Here is a 19,736-nt window from a genome sequence, read left to right as displayed (position 1 = left end):
GTAATATTTTTTTTTACTCACCATTAAATGTAATATAAATATATGACTAAACCTAAGGTCCCACAATCGTGTAGGACCTTTTTGAGGGCTCCACATTTTGGAGCTGTGCGCAATGTCAATGAATCTGAAAATGAGAAGAAAATGAGCTTAGTAGAAAATTTCTAAAATCATAGTAGCTTTTTCGTGAAATTGCTATTATTTTTACATTGTGTTTCTTAATTACAACTTTATAAAATGAATAGAAGTCTTAATTTTGTTCGCTTTCTAAGTTATTAGAAGGTTTTTTTCGGATCCTTATAACTAGTTATGTATATGCAAAAAGAGGCAAGTTTTCATATTATTTATGAAATACTTAGTTAAAATATCGGCGAAACATTGTAATATATGAACATAATTGGTTATGGTGATATCTAAGGGCGCTCTGCGCTCCGGCTTTGGGTAGCGCTCAAATGACAGTTTTGATACACTCCCATGTGATCTTAAAACTTCCTACTAACACTATTACTCTCTGTGTTGATTCGCTAAATCCACAGCGTTGGACTGATAGTCATTATTTCCTCTTCTTTATTGGCGTAGACACCGCTTACGCGGTTATAGCCGAGTTTACAACAGCGCGCTAGTTGTTTTTCCTTTTCGCTGTTTGGCGTCAATTGAAGATTCCAAGCTTAGCCAGATTCTTCTCCAACTGGTCGTTCCAACCGATCGGAGGTCTTCCTCTTCCTCTGCTTTCCTAGGGTAAGCACCAAATTTTTTTGGATATCTAATGTTAGAGTTAGGTCTACCGATTTTGAGATAATTGCTTAAAATTCAAGTTGAATTCTCCTCCAACTGATTGCTTCTTAGAACTACTAAATGAAAACGTGTTGATGACAGATCGGTTAGTACTGTTTTGCATTGATCAACGTTGCATATTTTATTTGCCCGTGCTTGTGAATTGCTCCACAGAATAAGACTATACTCAGTGCTTCCAGTTCAAAAGCCTAAAAAACTTTGTCAAACAAAAGCACGAATGGCGCTGTTCAATTTGTACCTTGTGGTGTACGTAGAGGCCTTACGTTCTGAAATCAAATATAAGAGTTTAGGTTAGATTAGGTTCATTGGCTGAACCCGAGATCACCTTGGACTATAAGTTCTTCCAAGTCAGCAAGGCGGCTATGGACAACACAAATTTGTTCAACTTCTACTATATCCATCAGCTAGGTGGGATACAGGTGTAAGCTCTCAAGTGTTTAAGCCTTAAGGGGTTAGGTGCGTTTCAGAGGTTCGAAAAAATTATATTCTTACGATTTTTTTTTAACAGTTACAATTATATATTTTATTTATATTATATGAAATATTAAACATACACATCTAAATGGTATTTTCTGAAATTTTTATAAAAGAATGTTGAAAATTCAGCCATTGGGACCTCATCTCCCTGGGCGCCTCAAAAAAACTGCTGTCGCCGTGGACAGCATAACTCATCATTGGTTCAACTAAAATCAAAAAACCAAATTTATTTCGTTAGTTCATGTATAAATCTCGTATTTGAACGAAGGAAAAGAAAAAAATTTAATTTGAATTTTTTAACGAACTTTAAACAAAAAATCTAATTTTTAGATCAAGTTTTCGCCATTTATTGGCTCAAAAAAAAATAGTTGTAATATAAAAAACACAAATTTCTTCGTTCAATTACTAGATATTGTTATTTTAAAGATGTTTGCAAAATTTGGACAAAATCGGTTCATAACTTTTCGAGAAATCATGTCCACCGACTTCAAAAACACAGTTTCGAGAAAAACGCGTTTGACGACGGCGCACTTAGCCTAGCTAGCCTTGAGCACACAAGTTTTCAAGGCTGTACCTCCGAAACTATTACTCGGATTAACTTGAAAATTTAGGACAATATTCTAGAGGAGTTATAGAATTTAAAAAGACACACAAAACAAAATCGATTTTTTGAAATTTTTAAACCCACCTAATCCCTTAACTTCGCATGTTTCCAGATGTTTCCAACCGCTTTCTTACATACAGCTTCTGCAACTAGCGTCCGGTAAGATTTGCAACCTTACAAAATGAATGCTGATAGGGAAATGACCTGTTAGAATTCCTATAATTAGGGCAAAGAGCTCTTTGAATACCATACGATCAATTTTGAGTTAAAAGATTCTAGCGGTAATGCATGAATCGATGATGGCCCAGCGTTGATCAAGCTCCCGCGTAGCCCAGCTGTCAAGTAGTACAACGCACGATAAGAGTGGAGCACCGACCAGTTCCCATTCTACTGATAGTGGGCAATGTAAGGGGTAAAATCACATAAAGATCATACAATTTAAGGACTTGTGAGGATTGATGTGATTTATTGAGGGACAGAGGATGGCCTTAGGTTTTACTATAGGTTTGCAACAAAATTCAACAATGATTGAGAACAATTTCTAATAGATTTCTCTATATCACCGTCACTTTCGCATTAAATAGGTCTTATGCACTCTGAGCATTTCTTTCTAAATATTTTATACTTTCTACGTATTTCCCAGTGAGAAATGACTAAAAGAACGCATTTCGGTTGTTGTGTTGTTTATTCGCCAAGGCTATTAGGCAGTCACTTAACTCGGCAAACATCTGAATTTCCTGCTTCCTTATGCATTTTGTTATCGCACTTCCAGCTCAGGCTTAAGCCGCGCTTACTGCACGGCAATTATGAAATATTTGAGCTTGACTATGTCTCCACTTGCTCCGAAAAATTTCAAAAATGCACTTCACGTTGCACTTAAACACACACACACATACACACTCAAACGCTTGCAATTATTTACTCGCATTCATGCAAGTGGCTTAAAGATGCGACTATTATGCAGCTAATTTGCCAAACTGACAGCGGAGAAGCAGCCGGCAGCAGGCGGCAGGCAGAGAATTCTCATTGAGTTTAATGAGTGCATACTTGAGAGCGCTCACTCCCGGTGAACACTGTACTCGTCCCCCTTAAGCGTTGACTTTTCATTGTTGCAGTATTCACCTACTAACCAGCACAGCTAACTATGTACATAAAGCAACAACAAAGCAGTGTTTTGTGTACAACAACACGGCATACTTGAAATTGCAACGAATTTTAATGATCTTAACCCACTTTGACGTAAAGTGAGGCAAAGTGAATGAGAAGTTAAGTTAAGTAGGAGTTGCTGTTGTTGCCCTTGTTGTTGTTGTAGCAACAGTGGCAGCCAAGCAGTTGGGGTTAGCAACTGCTGATTATGCGAATGCGAGCAGACGTGTGCAGCGTGACGAAACGACAGTGAGCGCCTTGGGGCGAAGCTCCTTATGTACGTGTGTGTGAGTGTAGGTGTGCTTGTGAGTTGGGCGCGCATGCTGCATGCCACATTCACTAGGCAAATGAATACGTTAAATTTGATATAGAATTTAAAGCGATGCATTTCAATTTTCCACAGTTACACACACATATGTATAAGCACATGTCACACATATACACAAACATACACATACACATTACAGTTAAATACGCTGCACTGCAGTTGAACGTTGCAGTGCAATACAGCTAAATAGCTTGTTGTTGCATGCCACTATTGCCAGCAGCCAAAGCAACAAATTCAAAGCCAAACTGCAACAACTAAAACAACCATAATAATAATAATATGTGGCAAACCTAAGTACGCATTTTTATACACATCTATGTGTGTGTGTGTAAAAGTATATTCTTGCGGCCAAAAAAGCGGCACACACTCCAGGCGAGGGTCTCGGTCACTGCCTCCATGTCTGTCTCAACGTTTATATTTTTATACCATGAACAAAGTACGAAGCTTCTCGTACTCAAAAAGAGTCGTCGGAGATCCTATGAAATATATATATAGTATATGAGTCGAATTAGCCAAGGCCGTCTCTTCCACTGTCCGCATATACGCGGGCTAGTCCCTCAGAATTTGAGATATCGATCGGAGGTTTTGCATCCATCTTTGTTTCTTCAAGGAACCGCACATTTGTCGAAACCGGCGATATCGGACCGTTATAGCGTATAGCTGCCATACAAAGTGACCGATCAAAATCAAGTCCTGGTATGGAAAACTTTTTTATTTGACGAGATATCTCCGCGAAATTTTGCGTGGATTACTTTTTCAGAATAACGGTATAATTTTCGAAAAAATTGTTTAGATCAGACCAATGCAGCATATAGCTGTTATACAAACTGATCGGTCAAAATCAAGTTTTTGTAAGGAAATATTTTTTTTAGATAAGATATCGTCCCGAAATTTGGCATGAGTTATTCTTCAAGGTAACGGTATAATTGCCGAATAAATTATTCAGATCGGGTAACTATATCCTATAGTTGCCATACAAACTGATCGATCAATATCAAGTTTTTGTATGAAAAACTTTTTTGGTTTACCATTTATCGTCCCGAAATTTGGCACAGATCATTATACAAGAAAATGGTATAATCTCCGAACAAATTATTCAGATCGGACCGCTAAATCCTTAGCTGCCATATAAACTGATCAGTCAAAATAAAGTTTTTATATGGAGAACTTTCTTATTAGACAAGATATCTTCTTGAAATTTAGCACAGATCATTATCCAAGATAACGGTATAATCTCCGAACAAATAGTTCCGATCGTACAACTATAGCATATAGCTGACATGCAAACCGATCTAACCAAATTAAGTTTTTGTATGAAAATTTCTGATTTGTGAAGGATATTATAGCTGCGGCGCAATCGAAGTTACTTTTTTTTTGTTTTTGTAGAAGCGTGTAAGTTTGTATGTGTCTGGCAACCGCATTCTAAGTGCCAATGTTGACGTTCGCGTTCGCGTTCACGTTACATTTTGACTGCTTTGAACTTTTTATGGCCGCAGCGCGGCGCGTTGCTCACATTTCACAGTCGCTTGCCACTTGCCGCACATACCACACACGCCACACGGCAACTAGTTGCAATTGGCGGCATTATGGTTGCATGCTTGCCACACATATATTCACTGCCACAATTGTCATTGTTGTTGTTGTTGCATGCTTGCCACACATATATTTAATGCTGCAATTGTTGTTACAATTATTGTTGTTGTTGTTGCTGTAGCCTGCTGTAAGTACTGTGAAATCGCTGCAATTGCTGGCTTGTTGTGGCATAATTTATTGTTGGCAACAATGGTGATCGTTGCGGGTGCCAGGCGATATCCAGTTACCCACGCAATGTGCAACACACACACACATACATACACTTACTTAAATGCAGACGAACGTTAGTGCTCCCCAGTGCACATAGATTTTTGTACTCCGTTCTGCTCTGTTATCCACCGCCGCCTGCCTGTGTGTGTGTGTATGCGTATATGAGGGCATGAGTTGCAACAACGCCTCGTGGCAGCAATTGTTACTTGACGCTCTATACCTATGCGTGTTTATGTTGTTGCTGTTGTTGTTGTTGGCAGCATGTGGCTCACCGTATTTTGTTGCTGATTGATTAAAGTTGATACGCTTTGTTGTGCATGTGGTGGTTGCGCCAACAAAGCAACAACTACAATAGACTTAGTTAATACAGTATTATTGTTATTGTTGTTGCTAGCGTTAGCTGGCAGTCGTTGCCAGCACCCATGCCGCCAATGTGCTGTTGTAGGCGTTAGTTGTTGTTATTGTTATTGCTTTTGTCTACTTAATTTTTACCCGCACCGCTTTTGTTGCTGTTATTATTGCATTCATGCTGGTAATTGTGGCTTACTCCACTGCCACTCAGCAACTTAATGCACCGTGATTGTTGGCATTTAATTAAGTAATCAAGGCCGCACGCAGTGTTGCCAGCATGGGCAGAAATCGGCAAGCCAGCGTTGCATGTGAGCATGTGGTGTGTGTGTGTGTGGTTGTAAGTCGCTTTTGCAGTCGGCAGCGTGACTTGGAATTGATGAGCACAATTAAAATGCTGTCAGCTGCTGAAATTTCTAAATAAATCCAATATTTGTGCAGGTGTGTGTGTGCGTGTATGTAGCGGTTGTGGTAAGCTCATACGCCCTCGCGGTCAAGCGCTCGTTATTAGCCGATTAGCAGCCTAATTTTTTCGCTAGATCTATTTTTAATTAGTGGGTGGTTTGTTGCAGATTTGAGCTGCCCCAGGAGAACGCTTTTCATTAGCGCAGCTTTAGTTCCAAAATTGTGCAGCGCGGCTTTGTTTGTATGAAATTTTAGTAATCAGAGTTTGCCGTTGGTATAGTTAGGCATTTGAATTTCTATGGCTGAGATTAACCTGGTTAATTGGAACTGTTTTATTTGAGGTATATTGAAAGGGGTATTTACCATACTTAAAGTGCATTTAAAACGCAGGGTAGACTTATCCCACGTCAGAAATTATGGGCGATGGTCCCTTATCTTAATTCAGAAACGCCGATATTCGAAAAATGTTTATAATTCTTTACTTTCAAAACTTCAGGGATTGCATTAGATTAGACAATGAAGACCTGTCACGTTTTTCGGATTGTACCCATGCATTTATGAGACGACTAATAACTTATCTATCGGGTTTTCTGCTTAATAACGACATGTATTTGGTATTAGGTAACCCCACTTTCAGAGAAAAATAATAACCAAAATTTTGGAAAGAAGTCATGTTTACATTTTTGAAAAGATAATAAATGTACTTTAAAAAGTTGAGTTCATTCTATTTAAAAATTTTGAATTTTCTTGAATCCATTAAATTTCACAAAAGATGATAAAAAGTCTTTAAAGGAAAAGTGTAATTTGCTTAAAATTATTTCAAATACCTTATTTCAAAATTTGGTAGATGAATACAAATAATGATTGAAAAAATGGTCAAAATGATTATCGAAAAAACCGTGCCTACGAATTTCATATAAAATACTTTTGTGAAAACTGAGTCTTCTTCCAGCTATAAATATCAAAACCAAAAAATATACAAGGTTACTTGACAAAAAGAAACAGGACTGTGAAAAAAAAACAACAAAATCATTAAGAAACCAATTGAAAAATTTCGATACACGTTTAAAGCCCGGGCAATTATATTTCAAATTCTTTTAAGGAATCTGAAATATTTGTCGTCGGCTTTTACTTTAGTTAATGTCCGAAATAATTGTGTTTTCATGCGGCAAATAGACCGATTCCTGCTTTCAAAATCACAGGGTTTGCCATTTCGTCATGGGGAGATATAGGATCCATCAACGAGTCGAAATTATTAAAATTTGCTGCCGAAATTCACAGTCAGTGGCCTCAACTTTAAGATCAACAATTGAGCGTCTAATCGAAAAATTTTAGTCTCCCGTAGTGTCGAGAATATTGCATCAATTGAGGAAGACCCAAATCAGTCTCTCTCACGTCGTTCTCAAGCGGTGGACATATTCTGTGACGTTTGGCGAATTTCGCGAAAAGACACATCATTACAGAATCGTCCAGTTCATGAATTCTTGAGGATGAACTTCTGAAAATGACGGATTTTCCGAAAAATAAAAATCACGAGAGGCTCATTTCTGACTGAATGGCTTCGTCAATAAGAAAAATATGCGTTATTGGTCAGGCAGCAGACACTCCACCAGTAAACTTTTTTCAATTTAAAAATACGGTTTGGTAGGGTTTTCCCAAGTTTAAAACAAAATTTCGGTGATATTTGCACGTTACTGTTCAAAATGCTTACCGCTACCGCTCCGTGATAAATAATATCATGGGGGCTTTTTCAGTCCTATTGAAGAAATGTATAATAAAACTTTTTACACTTAATATAAAAAGATATTTTGTTCACTTTTGTTCGAACCAGATGAAACTTGTAGGTAGGTAGAAAAGGCAAAACATCCTTGTTCGACTGTAGCTACGCCACTGATTTTTGAAACCTATCAAGTATCGTTAACTCCTCAAATATGAATAAAAGTAGTTGGTAGACTTTAAAAGTTGGTGAGACATGAAAGAAATTTTCAAAATTAGTGAATTTGGAATCTTTTTATATTGAAGCGAGAAATCAGCAATAGCTGTCATCGAAAGTGATAAAATCTTAGACTTTTTAACAATGAAGAACAATAAAATGTTTTTTGGAAACCTCATTGAAATGGCATGTTCTTTCTTATTGTTTTCTTGTAAGACTATTCTGAAGTAAAAAGTTAACTGCACAACTTCATTTTTAAACATCAAACTTTTCATTGTGATCTGAATTTAGAAAAAGATTCATGAGACGACTAATAAGTTCTATCGGGTTTTGTGTAATAACGACATAATTAGGCCCAATTCAGAGAAAAATAATAATTTGTCATCGTTTATATTTATACGCCCACTAATATAACAGGTATTTAAAGTGTTGACTTACTGATTTGCTTCTTTCACAACCAAATATATCCATTTTACATCAATTTTTATATCTTGATTGGAGTTGCCAAGCTCTTTGAAACATTCAGAAGAAATTGTCGGAGATCTTATGAAATATATGGGTTTATTAATGAAAATCATGACGACATGAGTGTTTAATTCAGGAATGACCGTCTATATGTATATATAGAATTAAACTTTTAATTTTTATACTCTCGAAACAATGTTAAAAATTATAGTTTTGTTCATTGTGTTATTTCCCTAAAAATATGGAGTTTTTTGTCAAATAGGTTATATATACGTGAGGATGACATCCGCGATGTCATTATCGTCTGTCCGTCACGTCTGTCCGTCCGTCGACGTGCAAGCTGTATAAAGTAAAAATTGAGATTAATTTGATGAAACTTGGTACAAAATTCCTTGGCTCCATAAGAAGGTTAAGTTCGAAAGATGGGCAAAATCAGCTCACTGCCACGCCCACAAAATGGCGGAAACCGAAAACTATAAAGTGTCATAACTGACCAAATTTTTTTTTCATCATTTGAAATGTTTCAGTAAACGTTTTCCCAAGTTTAAAACAAAATTTAATATTTGATCTTTGTTCAAAATGCTTTTTACGACCGATGACCAAAAGCTGCTGTCACTTTTTGATCGTGAGGTGGCGCCACAAGAAACAGTTATATTTAAAAAGTTCTGTTCCTTCTGCGACAGACCTTGTATGTATGTACGAAAATCCCATCAAAATGTTCGACTGCACCCGAACTTAAACCTTCCTTACTTGCCCCTAATCCCCTCTATACAATATATAAACTTAACCATATAAGTTTAAGGATTTTTTTTGTGAAATTAGTGAATTTGTGAATACACATGAGAAGCTGAAATCTTTGTAGTGTAGCTGTCATCGAAAGTGATACACCGATTATAACGATCTTCCGACTTTTTAACAACATTTTTGGAGACCTATTTGGGTTATTGCCTCAAGACTATTCCTTCAGTTCTGCTAACTTTTTTTCCAGCAAACTTTTACTTGTGATCTGAATTTAGAAAAAGATCACTGAGAAACCAAGTGGGGGGTTTGTGTGAAAGTAATTTGAAGCCCAATTCATACCAATTTGTCATCGTTTATATTTATATGTGATATTAGGTATTGTTTTGATTAAATACCACTTGCTTCTTCTTGAAATATGTCCATTTTACATCAATTTTTATATTTTGATTGGAGTTTGCCAAGATCTTTGAAACATCCAGAAGAAATCGTCGGAGATCTTATGAAATATATGGGTTTATTAATGAAAATCATGACGACATGAGTCGATTCAGCCATGACCGTCTATATGTATATACGCGAATTAGACTTTTAATTTTTAGATATCGATTTGAAATTTTGTATACATCCTTTCCTCCTCAAAAACTTGCCCATTTTGAAATCACCCATTTCGGACCGCTATAGCATATATGTACATATAGCTGCCATACAAGCTGGTCGATCATAATCAGGTTCTTGTAAAGAAACTTTTCTGTATGCGAAACGTACTTTTCAAGAAATCTAAATCTGCGTCACATAAAATGCTATATCATACGAAGAAATCATTGGACACCTGCCAAATTTATAACCGTTTATAACCTTTGCAAGGTCTAACATCGAGGCATTTGAGTTCAATTCTAATGACAATAAGACCTTTATAAGATCTTTTCAGCCTAGTACTGATGAAATTCAAGATATCAGAATTATGCTCAAAAACCCTTAGGTCGTTTAAGCTCCTGTTCTCTATACAAGAAAAAAATAGTAATTTATTGTGAGCCATAGCTACTGAGCTATCTAAAGGTCATGTATTTTCTATAGTTATTGAGATATCAATTCTATTGAAACTGAATTCAACCTTTTTCCCATTTGTCAAAATGTGCACGAACCCTTGGCCCCTGTCCAAACCGATCCACAGCCACGGTCAATAAATGTAAAGACTCTTAACATTGACTAACCTCTCCGTTCGCAGTATGCCGATCACCTCAAGGGCAACTCATTAAATTTGTGGCAGCTATCAGTAATCGAACAAATAACAGATCAGCAAACACACACACACACACACAAACAGAAACAAAAGCAGAAAGAAAATTCTTGTTCAATGAAAGGCGGCACGTAAACCAAAACGATAAAAACGCACTGTGGCAACAAGAAATTTGTAAACACAAAAAGTGGAAAAGAAAAACAGAACATTGAAACTCAAGTCAAGGCATGAAAAAATGGAAAAAAACATGTACAACAACAAACCGCGTAAAATGTGTATGACTGGAAGGTAGCCAAAGATCAGTGAAGATCAACTTTGAATAGCGCCAATAACCCAAAAACAAATTTCTGTACAAACAAAACGTGCACGCGAATGCGATCATATGCATCACGGTACATGTCCGAAAAGCCAATAAGAATTTTAAAAGCTCACTCATAATACCTGGCCGTGCGCCTGGCTTTCGTAACGGGCTGGGAAAAAATATGGAATATGGCAAAAGTGCGCCAACGCCATTCACAGCCTTCGCAAGATGAAACCAAGAATGAACAGAGAGAGGGTGAAAAACGGAAATTTAAACGAAAAATAATTCGTGACCCATAACCGAAACAATTTGTAAAGTCATAAATGCACCGCACAAAGCCAGCCGGGAGATCGCTTAATGGCGCGTTGCGCGATCAGCCCGTAAAAGGCCATAGAATGTTGTTCGAGGAGAGTGTGTTTTGTGTGTGTATGTGTGTATGCACGATACAAAGAAAGCTTTGCCGGCGCAGCTGAATATGTGCAGAGCAACGTTTCCATTATTAGTATGCGATCAGCGATCACCGCCACGATCGTCATAACAATTCTTAAATGATGACGAGGTTGTCAAGAAAAAAATACCGAAAAAACCATATTCAAGTGAAAAGTGGAAAGGATACGGCCACAAAATATTATGTGTGTAAAATTTTGTACACACTTTGAAGTTATTGCCGCGTTTTTTGCTCTTCTTTGGAGGCGCTGTGTGCTGTGAGGCGGTGACTCAAAAACGTGGCGTCGGCAACAAGTGCGCTGCGGGCGCTTTGTTTTTGTGCAATTTTGTGCTACAAATTGCGGGTTTAAATTTCAATCTGCACGTACCGTAATTACAGGGTGCCTCAGTGAGAAGGGGTATTTTATATATATATTTTTTGAATTTTTTGCTTTTGTTTTAATTAAAGCCTTCGAAGACGGTCGAGAGATCGTTGAAAACATGCCTCGTTCTAAGCGACCTTCGACCTCTTCTACTGATGAAAATATTAAAAAAGTGAAAGATGTAGTGCTTGAAAAACGTCAAGTAAGTGCTAGACAAATGGCAAGAGAGCTCGGTATGATCATTGCTCGAATGATTTTGGTGGATATTTTGGGTATGAAACGCTTTCTGGCTCGACTCGTCCCGATAAAGTTGAACTTTTTTCAAAAAGACTACGATTCTAAAAATTCGTTTTTATTATGAGCAGAAGCAAGAGTCCTTGTAAAACACCTTGTATAATCGTCAGTGTAGTGAGCATTGTAATAATGGATCGCCAAACTAAAATGTCTTGGATATACCTTTTGGATTTTGACGCAATTGTTTACACAATTATCTAAAGAGATTGTCTGAGAAAAAAAAAATACTTAGGCAATTTGGCGATAATAATCGATATTGATTATTTTGGTTGTTTGACGCAATTACCATTTGAACCAACAATTGATGTCTAACAGAGAGTTGCATCCGAACCACTCTAACTCTCTTCGAAAAAACGGATATCTTAGCACTTTTGTCGACCTTGTTTTATAATCGATATTGATTTTTTCACCAAAAAAAAACCAATGTTTATATATCTTACGGCCTTTTTTGACGACGAAAGTTTGTCTAACGATTTTTACCATGGAAAAAAAAAATCGAACAAATGATTAAAATTTGTGTTTCCGATGGAAATCACGGCAACTGAATAGTTGAAAGGGTTGCAGAAGTGGTTGGGAAGACTACTTTAACACGAAAACAAATATTTGAGTGGCACAAAGCATTCAGTGAAGGTCGTGAAATCATCGAAAGCATGCCTCATGCATGTCGTCCTGCCACCTTTCACCTCTGTTAATGAAGGTAATGTCGAAAAGGTTAAAGATACAGTGCTTGAAAATCGTTTTGTTGGCATCAGAAGGGTAGCACAGGATTTCGCTATTTCTTTTCGGTCGACTCATAACAATTTGGTTAATGTTTTGGGTATAAAGCATGTCATTGCCAGACACATACCAAAAGACCTAAACCGTTTGCAAAAAGAACGTCTAGTAGAGGTTACAACAGAGATACTTGACAACGTATGGATGGACTCGACATTCTCTAAACGCAGTATTACTGACGAAACTGAAACCCATCCCACCCGAAGCTTGTATGCTAAACAACTGTATGGAAAATTTTATTAAATGCCGGCATGCTTATATTGGCGCAGAAGCCATTTAATTGAATGCGATAACAAATATTAGTATTTAAATGCAATATGTTATATTTTCTTCACTTATATGTTTTTTATGTGGCTAGTTCGACGCAAATTTCATCAGATTATGTAGACTTCGGCTGCTTCGAATATTTTTCCGGTGAAATCCTAATTCTTGTGCGTAGATAGCTGAAATTTCCAATAATTTATATAAGTTTAATTTCACTTTATAATACTTTGGAGTCTAAGTATGGCATGTCATTTATAAGACGCGACTTCAAGGTTGTCAGCTGTCGTTCAATACGATGTGACACAAATGCGTGGTAACAGTCGTAAAAGTCAATCTGCTGTCAAATTTCTGTCAAAAATCTGAATAATACAAAGTAATATATATGTACATACATATTTATTATAATTTCACAAATTGTGTTTCTTCTTTTTTTGGCTCACTCTCATATGTCAATAAAAATTATATCATTAACCTATTTTGCGCAGAAATCGAAGCTTAAGAAGTAAAATTCACCCACGTGGTAAATATTTGCGGATTTATATGTATGCGAATATATTTATATTTTTTATTCAGTAAAGAGTGGTAATTGAGATTGCCTTTATGAATAGAAAAATCGAATTATAAAATTTTAGTTTTAACTTTTCAACACAAAAGAAGAAAACATAACAAGTTCGGCTGCTCCGAAGCTATAATACTCTTCTCAGGTCCATTTCATAAACCAGCTAAGTATATGGATAACTAACTCTGTTTTGTTCATTCAGTTTTTATGGCCGCTTATGCTTATGCTTTAATGGTTCGATCTGAACAGTATATTCGGAGATTATTGCCTTGTCTTGGACAATAAGACTTGGCAAATTTCATGAACATATCTCGAAAACTAAAAAAAATGTTCCTTACAAAGACATGATGTTGATCGTTCAGTTGGTATGACAGCTATATGTTATGGTGGTCCAATATCTGCGGTATCGACAATAGCTTCTTATAGAGAAAAGAGCTGTCTAAAGTTTTAGATCGATATCTCAAAAACACGTATATACATATAAAAAGACGTTGGATAAATAAATTGATCAACTATATGTAGGGTTTGATCCAAGTAGAGGTACTTTTTTCAGTAGCAATCTTTTGAAAGTTCATGTGTGAGCCGTGTCCAGCTTTTTAAAAAAAAAAAAACAGTGTAGAAAATATAGCAGGCGTAGCTCATAGTGTACACGACGATTGTGGAGAGTCGATCCGGCGCCGTTCGCAGCGACTCGGACTGGCGTATGGAACGACTTGGCGTTCGAGATCTTAACTGAAAGCGTACAAAATATAGTTAGTGTAAGAACTGAAGCCGCTCGATCCGCTTCGTTCTATGGGCTCTTGAAAAGTGCCAAGAAGATCCGACGTTTTTGAGCCAAGTTCAACGATGAGGTTCGTTTCTGGCTAAATGGTTATGTAAACAAGCAAAATTGCAGCATTTGGGACGAAGAACAACCTAAAGAGATTCAAGAGCAGCCATTTTATCCCGAAAAAACAACGATTTGGTGCGGTTTGTGGGCTGCTGGAATCAACTGTCCATATTTCTTCAAAAATGATGCCGGTGAGAACGTAACCATCAATGGCGACCGTTATCGCGCCATGATAACCGACTATTTAATACCTAAAATTGAAGCTCGTGATCTCGGCGACATTTGATATCAACAAGATGGCGCTACTTCTTAAACATCGCATCTATCAATGGATTTATTGAGAGAACACTTCCTTCAGCAGATAATTTCATGTTTTGGGTTCCGTTACACTGTTATGCTTTTACCTGTGGGGATATGTAAAGTCTAAAGTCTATGCCGAGAGTCCCACTTCGATTTAGACCTTGGAGCAAAGCATCACGCGTGTCATTCGCCAGTTACCAGTCGAAATGCCCGAATGAATCATTGAAAATTAGACTCAACGGATGGACCATTTGAGACGTAGCCGCGGCCAATATTTGAAAGAGATAATCTTCAAAAAATAAATGCTAAAGAATGTTCTTTCGAATGATAAAACACATTTTTCATTAAATTTGAAGTTTCTGTGTTTTTTCTTAAAAAAGGGAGCCTCACAATGGATTACTCTTCATATACTTAGTATGATCTCCGAGGTGTCCTTCTAGGCTATTCGGTGATGAAAAATAATATTCTCGAAATCTTTTTCTAAATAAAAGCGGCCAACCTTACTCATGATAAAATTATATGACTTGAGCCATGAGCTAAGACGTTGTGCCACTTTATGAGTTCTAACAACCAACGCCCTCCGTAACCCAACCCTCTTAAAAGTCGTTGGTAAACCGGACTAAAATAATTTCGAAATTTGATCTGCAAGTGGATTCTGTAGAAAAATTCTCTTCTTAATTAGTCGTATGCAACTTTATTCAAAGAGCTTAAAAATACCCGAACGAAATCAAAACCCTCGCCAAAACTAACGGTAAAACTAGTACGAGTTTGATTTATGCAAAATGCAAGTAGAAACGCACTATTTAACCGACGTTGCAAGCAGCTGCGCTTGTGCCAATTTTATGGCTGCTTCTTTCACGGCGCCGCATTGTGCCGGCCAAGTGGAGCCGGTCAACCAGCGTCAAATCCATTATAAACAAAGTGGTAAATATGCGTTTTCACTTTTCACTTTTTCTTTTAAAAATAAAATGGAAAATCAAGAGGATTTGCTTGAAATAAAAATAACCGCAAATTAGCGGTACTCGCAACTGTATTAGAGATAAATATAAGATAACAACAACAAAATGCTTTCATACGCAAAACAACAATAATAGCAACAATAACAACAATAAAAACTTGCCACATACAACCATTTTTGATAGATGAGCTGCTGCAAGAAAATGCAATAAAAACAACAACAACAAAAATACAAAAATGCTTAAAAGACTGCACTGAAATCGCCAGACGTGTGAGCAGCGGCATCCGAACCGAAATAACTGCCCGCGCTTTCAAACGTATACCGCAATCGCAAATTAACTGTGTTTTATAAAACAACAACAACAACATGTGTTGCTACAATTGATCGGGCGAAAGAAGAAAAGAAAGATGTTTACACATAAAATACATAAAATCGAAACCACTTTCGAATCGAACGGCGCTGAACCGTCACTGCGCGCTGCACGCGACACCACGCAGCCGCCGAACGCCGAACGCTGGCACAGAAACACAGAAATTAAAATCATACTTTTGGTCTAACATGCAATTTTCAAATGCATTTAAAACGCAACGGAACTGCATGTACATATGTATGTGCTATATATATGTACATGTTGTGCTATGAGAAGCTATGCTATGTGGTGCTATGCTATGCTGTGCTATGCTATGCCGTGCTATGCTATGCCGTGCTATGCTATACCATACTATGTTATGAGAGGCGATGCCATACTATGTTATGTACATGTACCATACATCCACGACGGACCTGTCGCGTCACCACTGCGTATCGATTGGCGCTGCATCGTGTTATTAGTAACGGTTAATTTAGACGGGCATTACATTTCACAAACTCTGCGCATGCGTCATCGCCATAGCAATCAAAATCACTCATTGCGCCCATGAGTCTGATAATTATCAGCCAACTAGAGGTATGAGTATGTGTGTGCGTTTATATGCGTTTGGCTCCATCAATGGCAAGTGGACAGCGCTGGCTGATGGCCGAGAGTTGGTGGGTGGAAAGTAAAGTTGTGTTATTAAATACACACATACAAATCGAAGTTGTTGTTGTTGTATACCACATACAAAACAAAGTGGTTGTTGTTGTATACATATGTACATATAAAGAAAAGTTGTTGTTGTTGAATGCACTCATACATACACAAATAACTACCAACATTGTTGGTTTGTGACCGTGTGTGTGCGCACTTGCCTAAGTGCTTGTAAATGATATGGAAAATTATAAAGTTGTTGGCATTGCCATTGCCGTTAGCATTGAAGCGTACCGTTTACTTTCTTCTTTCTGCTATTTTAAGCCGAACTAGTTTGCCAACTTTTTCATTATTTTCATTTTTGTTTTGGAAAACAAATCGTCGCAGCGTGGCAAGTCAGCATAGCATTTATGGCCGGTTTTTTGAGTTAATTACAAGTAATTTTACTTAATTTAATTTAATTTAATTTAGCTTATAATCCATTGTAGTGTATTTATACAAATACTTATGGAAGTTCTAAATATAATATATCTTTGAGCAAGAAAATGCTTTCAAAAATGAATAAGAATTTGAGGGGCCTGACAGTATGAAGCCCTTAAAAAGGCACACCTTTGATCATTTATTCTAGAAGTAAGAGGAAAAGAAATCGAGGTTATCTTCTTCAAGTTTATATGAGTTTTGCAAAAAGACGGTCTTCAAAAAAATAATCTTAATTTGATTTTTTTTTTTTCGAGAAAAATATCCTAACCTATAAAAAATTCGGAATATGTTCACTTAAAATGAATCTATCGAATAAAGAGGTATGTATATGAAGCATCCATCCATCAGTAGCACTCCTTTTCATAGATGTAATCGACGCCAAGGAAACAATTTTGTTGAGATATTTCTCATATAAACCGTTAAATAATCATTGTATTATGTAGCTTAAATTAAGCAGAGAAACGGACACATACAGATTCAGTATATGGGATCTGCAGGAAGGTTTGACCTGATATTAACCATTTTCGGTACTAAACCGAAATGTGCTCTGTCCGAAACTAACCCCATTTTATTAAGACTAGGATGGAAGTACATATATTTATTTAGTGTATAGTATCTATGAGGAGGTACATCATGTGTAGAAATTCACGCAAGTGAAAGTACTCTAAGCCCCACTCTCTTGCAAATGGCCAGAAACTATTCTTTTACATATGGCTCAAGCAGCTCACGACTTCCGATCTTAGACCAAGTATCCTCTGGGTAGCCAAAAACATCCGTTTAAAAGCGAGCCAAAGTAATGAGGCGAAACATATAGTAGTATCTCTCCAGGGTTGTGCGCTAGCTTTAGGACCCGCCACGTAAGAAACATCCCGAAAGAAACTAAAAAAATAGTCTCAAATGAGAGACTATAATGACGACCACTGCAAACTCATTAAGGATTACGATTTAAGGGTATACACCTGGAATGTTCGGTACCTAGTTGATGTCCTCATAAGAATAAGGGCTGACATCACCGCCGTCCAAAAAGTGCGATGGACGGGACAAGAATTGAGACGAGTAGGTCCTTGTGGCATTTACTACAGTAGCCATATAAAGGAGCGCATATTCGGTGTGGGATTCGTGGTGAGAGAGAGACTCCACCGCCGAATCCTGGAATTCACCCCGGTGGATGAACATCTAGCCACAATCCGCATCAAAGCGAAGTTTTTTAACATATCGCTGATCCCACGTCCTTGCGGAAGAAAAAGACGATGTGACCAAGGATATATTCTATAAACGCTTGGATTGCACCTATGAGAGCTGCCCCCGCCACGATGTCAAAATCGAAAAAAACACCATAAATCTCCCGCAGAACCTTTCTCTCGAAAACTCATAACGCCGACTCATTAAATGTTGTCATCGTACATGCCTCTGCCCCATATATGAGCAGGATGGAGATGATGAGTGACTTGTAAAGTTTGGTTTTTGTTCGTCGATAGAGGACTTTACTTCTCAATTGCCTACTCAGTTGGAAATAGCACCTGTTGGCAAAAGTTATTCTGCATTGAATTTCGAGGCTGACGTTGTTGTTGGTATTAATGCTGGTTTCAAGGTAGACCAAATGATCTACGACTTCGAAGTTATGACTGTCAACAGTAACGTGGGTGCCAAGTCGCGACTGTTTGTTTGAAGAGAGGAAATATTTCTATAGCGGACAATGTTAACCAATGCGTGCCTGATAATTTTCTACTGGAAGGTGCTCTCCTACAACTAAACTCTTAACGCAAACCTGTACTATTTATAATTGGACCGTCTGAAGGAAAAAATCGCCAACAAACGTGAACTTTTGGCCAATAAGAGAGGAATGTTGTGCCATCAAGACAACGCCATGCCACACACATCGTCAGAAGCTCCCGCAACTTGGTTTGGAGGTTCTTATGATTTCAACTTATAGTTGAGGCCTGGTACCAAGTGGTTTTTATTTACTCTTGCCTATGGTGAATGGGTAACTAGTGAAAAATTCACCTCAAAAGAAGATAGTAAAAATTGAGGGTTTCTGTGAGACATTATGAATTTACCTTCAAAGTGGCTATATTTGACCGAAATACGATTATTCCACCTATGCTTCCTTTTAATATACTTGACACATATTTAGTCTACTTAATGGAATATTTCTATCCGTGTCATTTTCAAAAATCATTTATTAAAATTTCCATAATTCTACTACCTAAACAAGTCAATGCAGAACTCCATCATTTCTAAAATGTGTCATAAAATATTGAGTAAAGAAACTATTTTCTCATAAAAACTCGTGAAAGTTATTAAATATTTGTCTTTCATTTTCCACGCCACCGAAACGTCTGCCAAATACCTGTTTAAACTGAAATAAAGCACAAATTCTTTGTTTGACATACCAGAAATTCTCTAACCGTTTGCCATAAGCAAGTGCCGTTAGTGAGCTGCGAATATGCTGCTTACAGCGATGACACTTTGCCATACTTATGTGAACACATACACACATGCAGATCTCTTCTGCTTTTATGCGCATGTTTTTGTTGTAAATACGCAGTTACCTCGCCACTTCCGCGTTCACTTTCATGTCCACGCGCTTCTTTTTGAAAATATTTACAAGATTTTTATTATTTTTTTGCTTGCTTTTGGGCTTGCATTTAATTTTTACATTCGCCGCATAATCACACATGTATGTATGTATGTTTGTGTGTGTAATATGTTCATAAGTCTGTCATTACAACTGTACAACAGTCTTTAAATATTTATATACATGAAAAAAGCTCTTTCTTTGTCCGTCTTTCTTTGCTTTTTCGGTTTCTTTTTTGACTTCATCTCTTCGCGTTCTATTCATTCATTTCTTTTGGCAGTGGCGCTCGCTTTCGGCGTCATTAT

General features: G+C 37.3%; 1 protein-coding gene across 1 annotated transcript in view; it reads right to left on the bottom strand.

The window, feature by feature from the left end:
- The window catches only part of LOC126759380 (uncharacterized), a 65,402-nt gene that overhangs the window by 21,320 nt on the left and 24,346 nt on the right, over positions 1-19,736 (bottom strand). The window contains exon 2 of the mRNA XM_050474115.1: positions 22-124. Coding sequence (XP_050330072.1) covers positions 22-96 — 75 coding nt within the window. The 5' untranslated portion in view covers positions 97-124. The remainder of the gene's footprint in view (positions 1-21; positions 125-19,736) is intronic.

The sequence above is a fragment of the Bactrocera neohumeralis genome, chromosome 5 (assembly GCF_024586455.1).
Source record: "Bactrocera neohumeralis isolate Rockhampton chromosome 5, APGP_CSIRO_Bneo_wtdbg2-racon-allhic-juicebox.fasta_v2, whole genome shotgun sequence".
NCBI lineage: Eukaryota > Metazoa > Arthropoda > Insecta > Diptera > Tephritidae > Bactrocera > Bactrocera neohumeralis.
The sequence above is the reverse complement of the archived record's forward strand: the minus strand, read 5'-3'. Positions and strand labels throughout refer to the sequence as shown.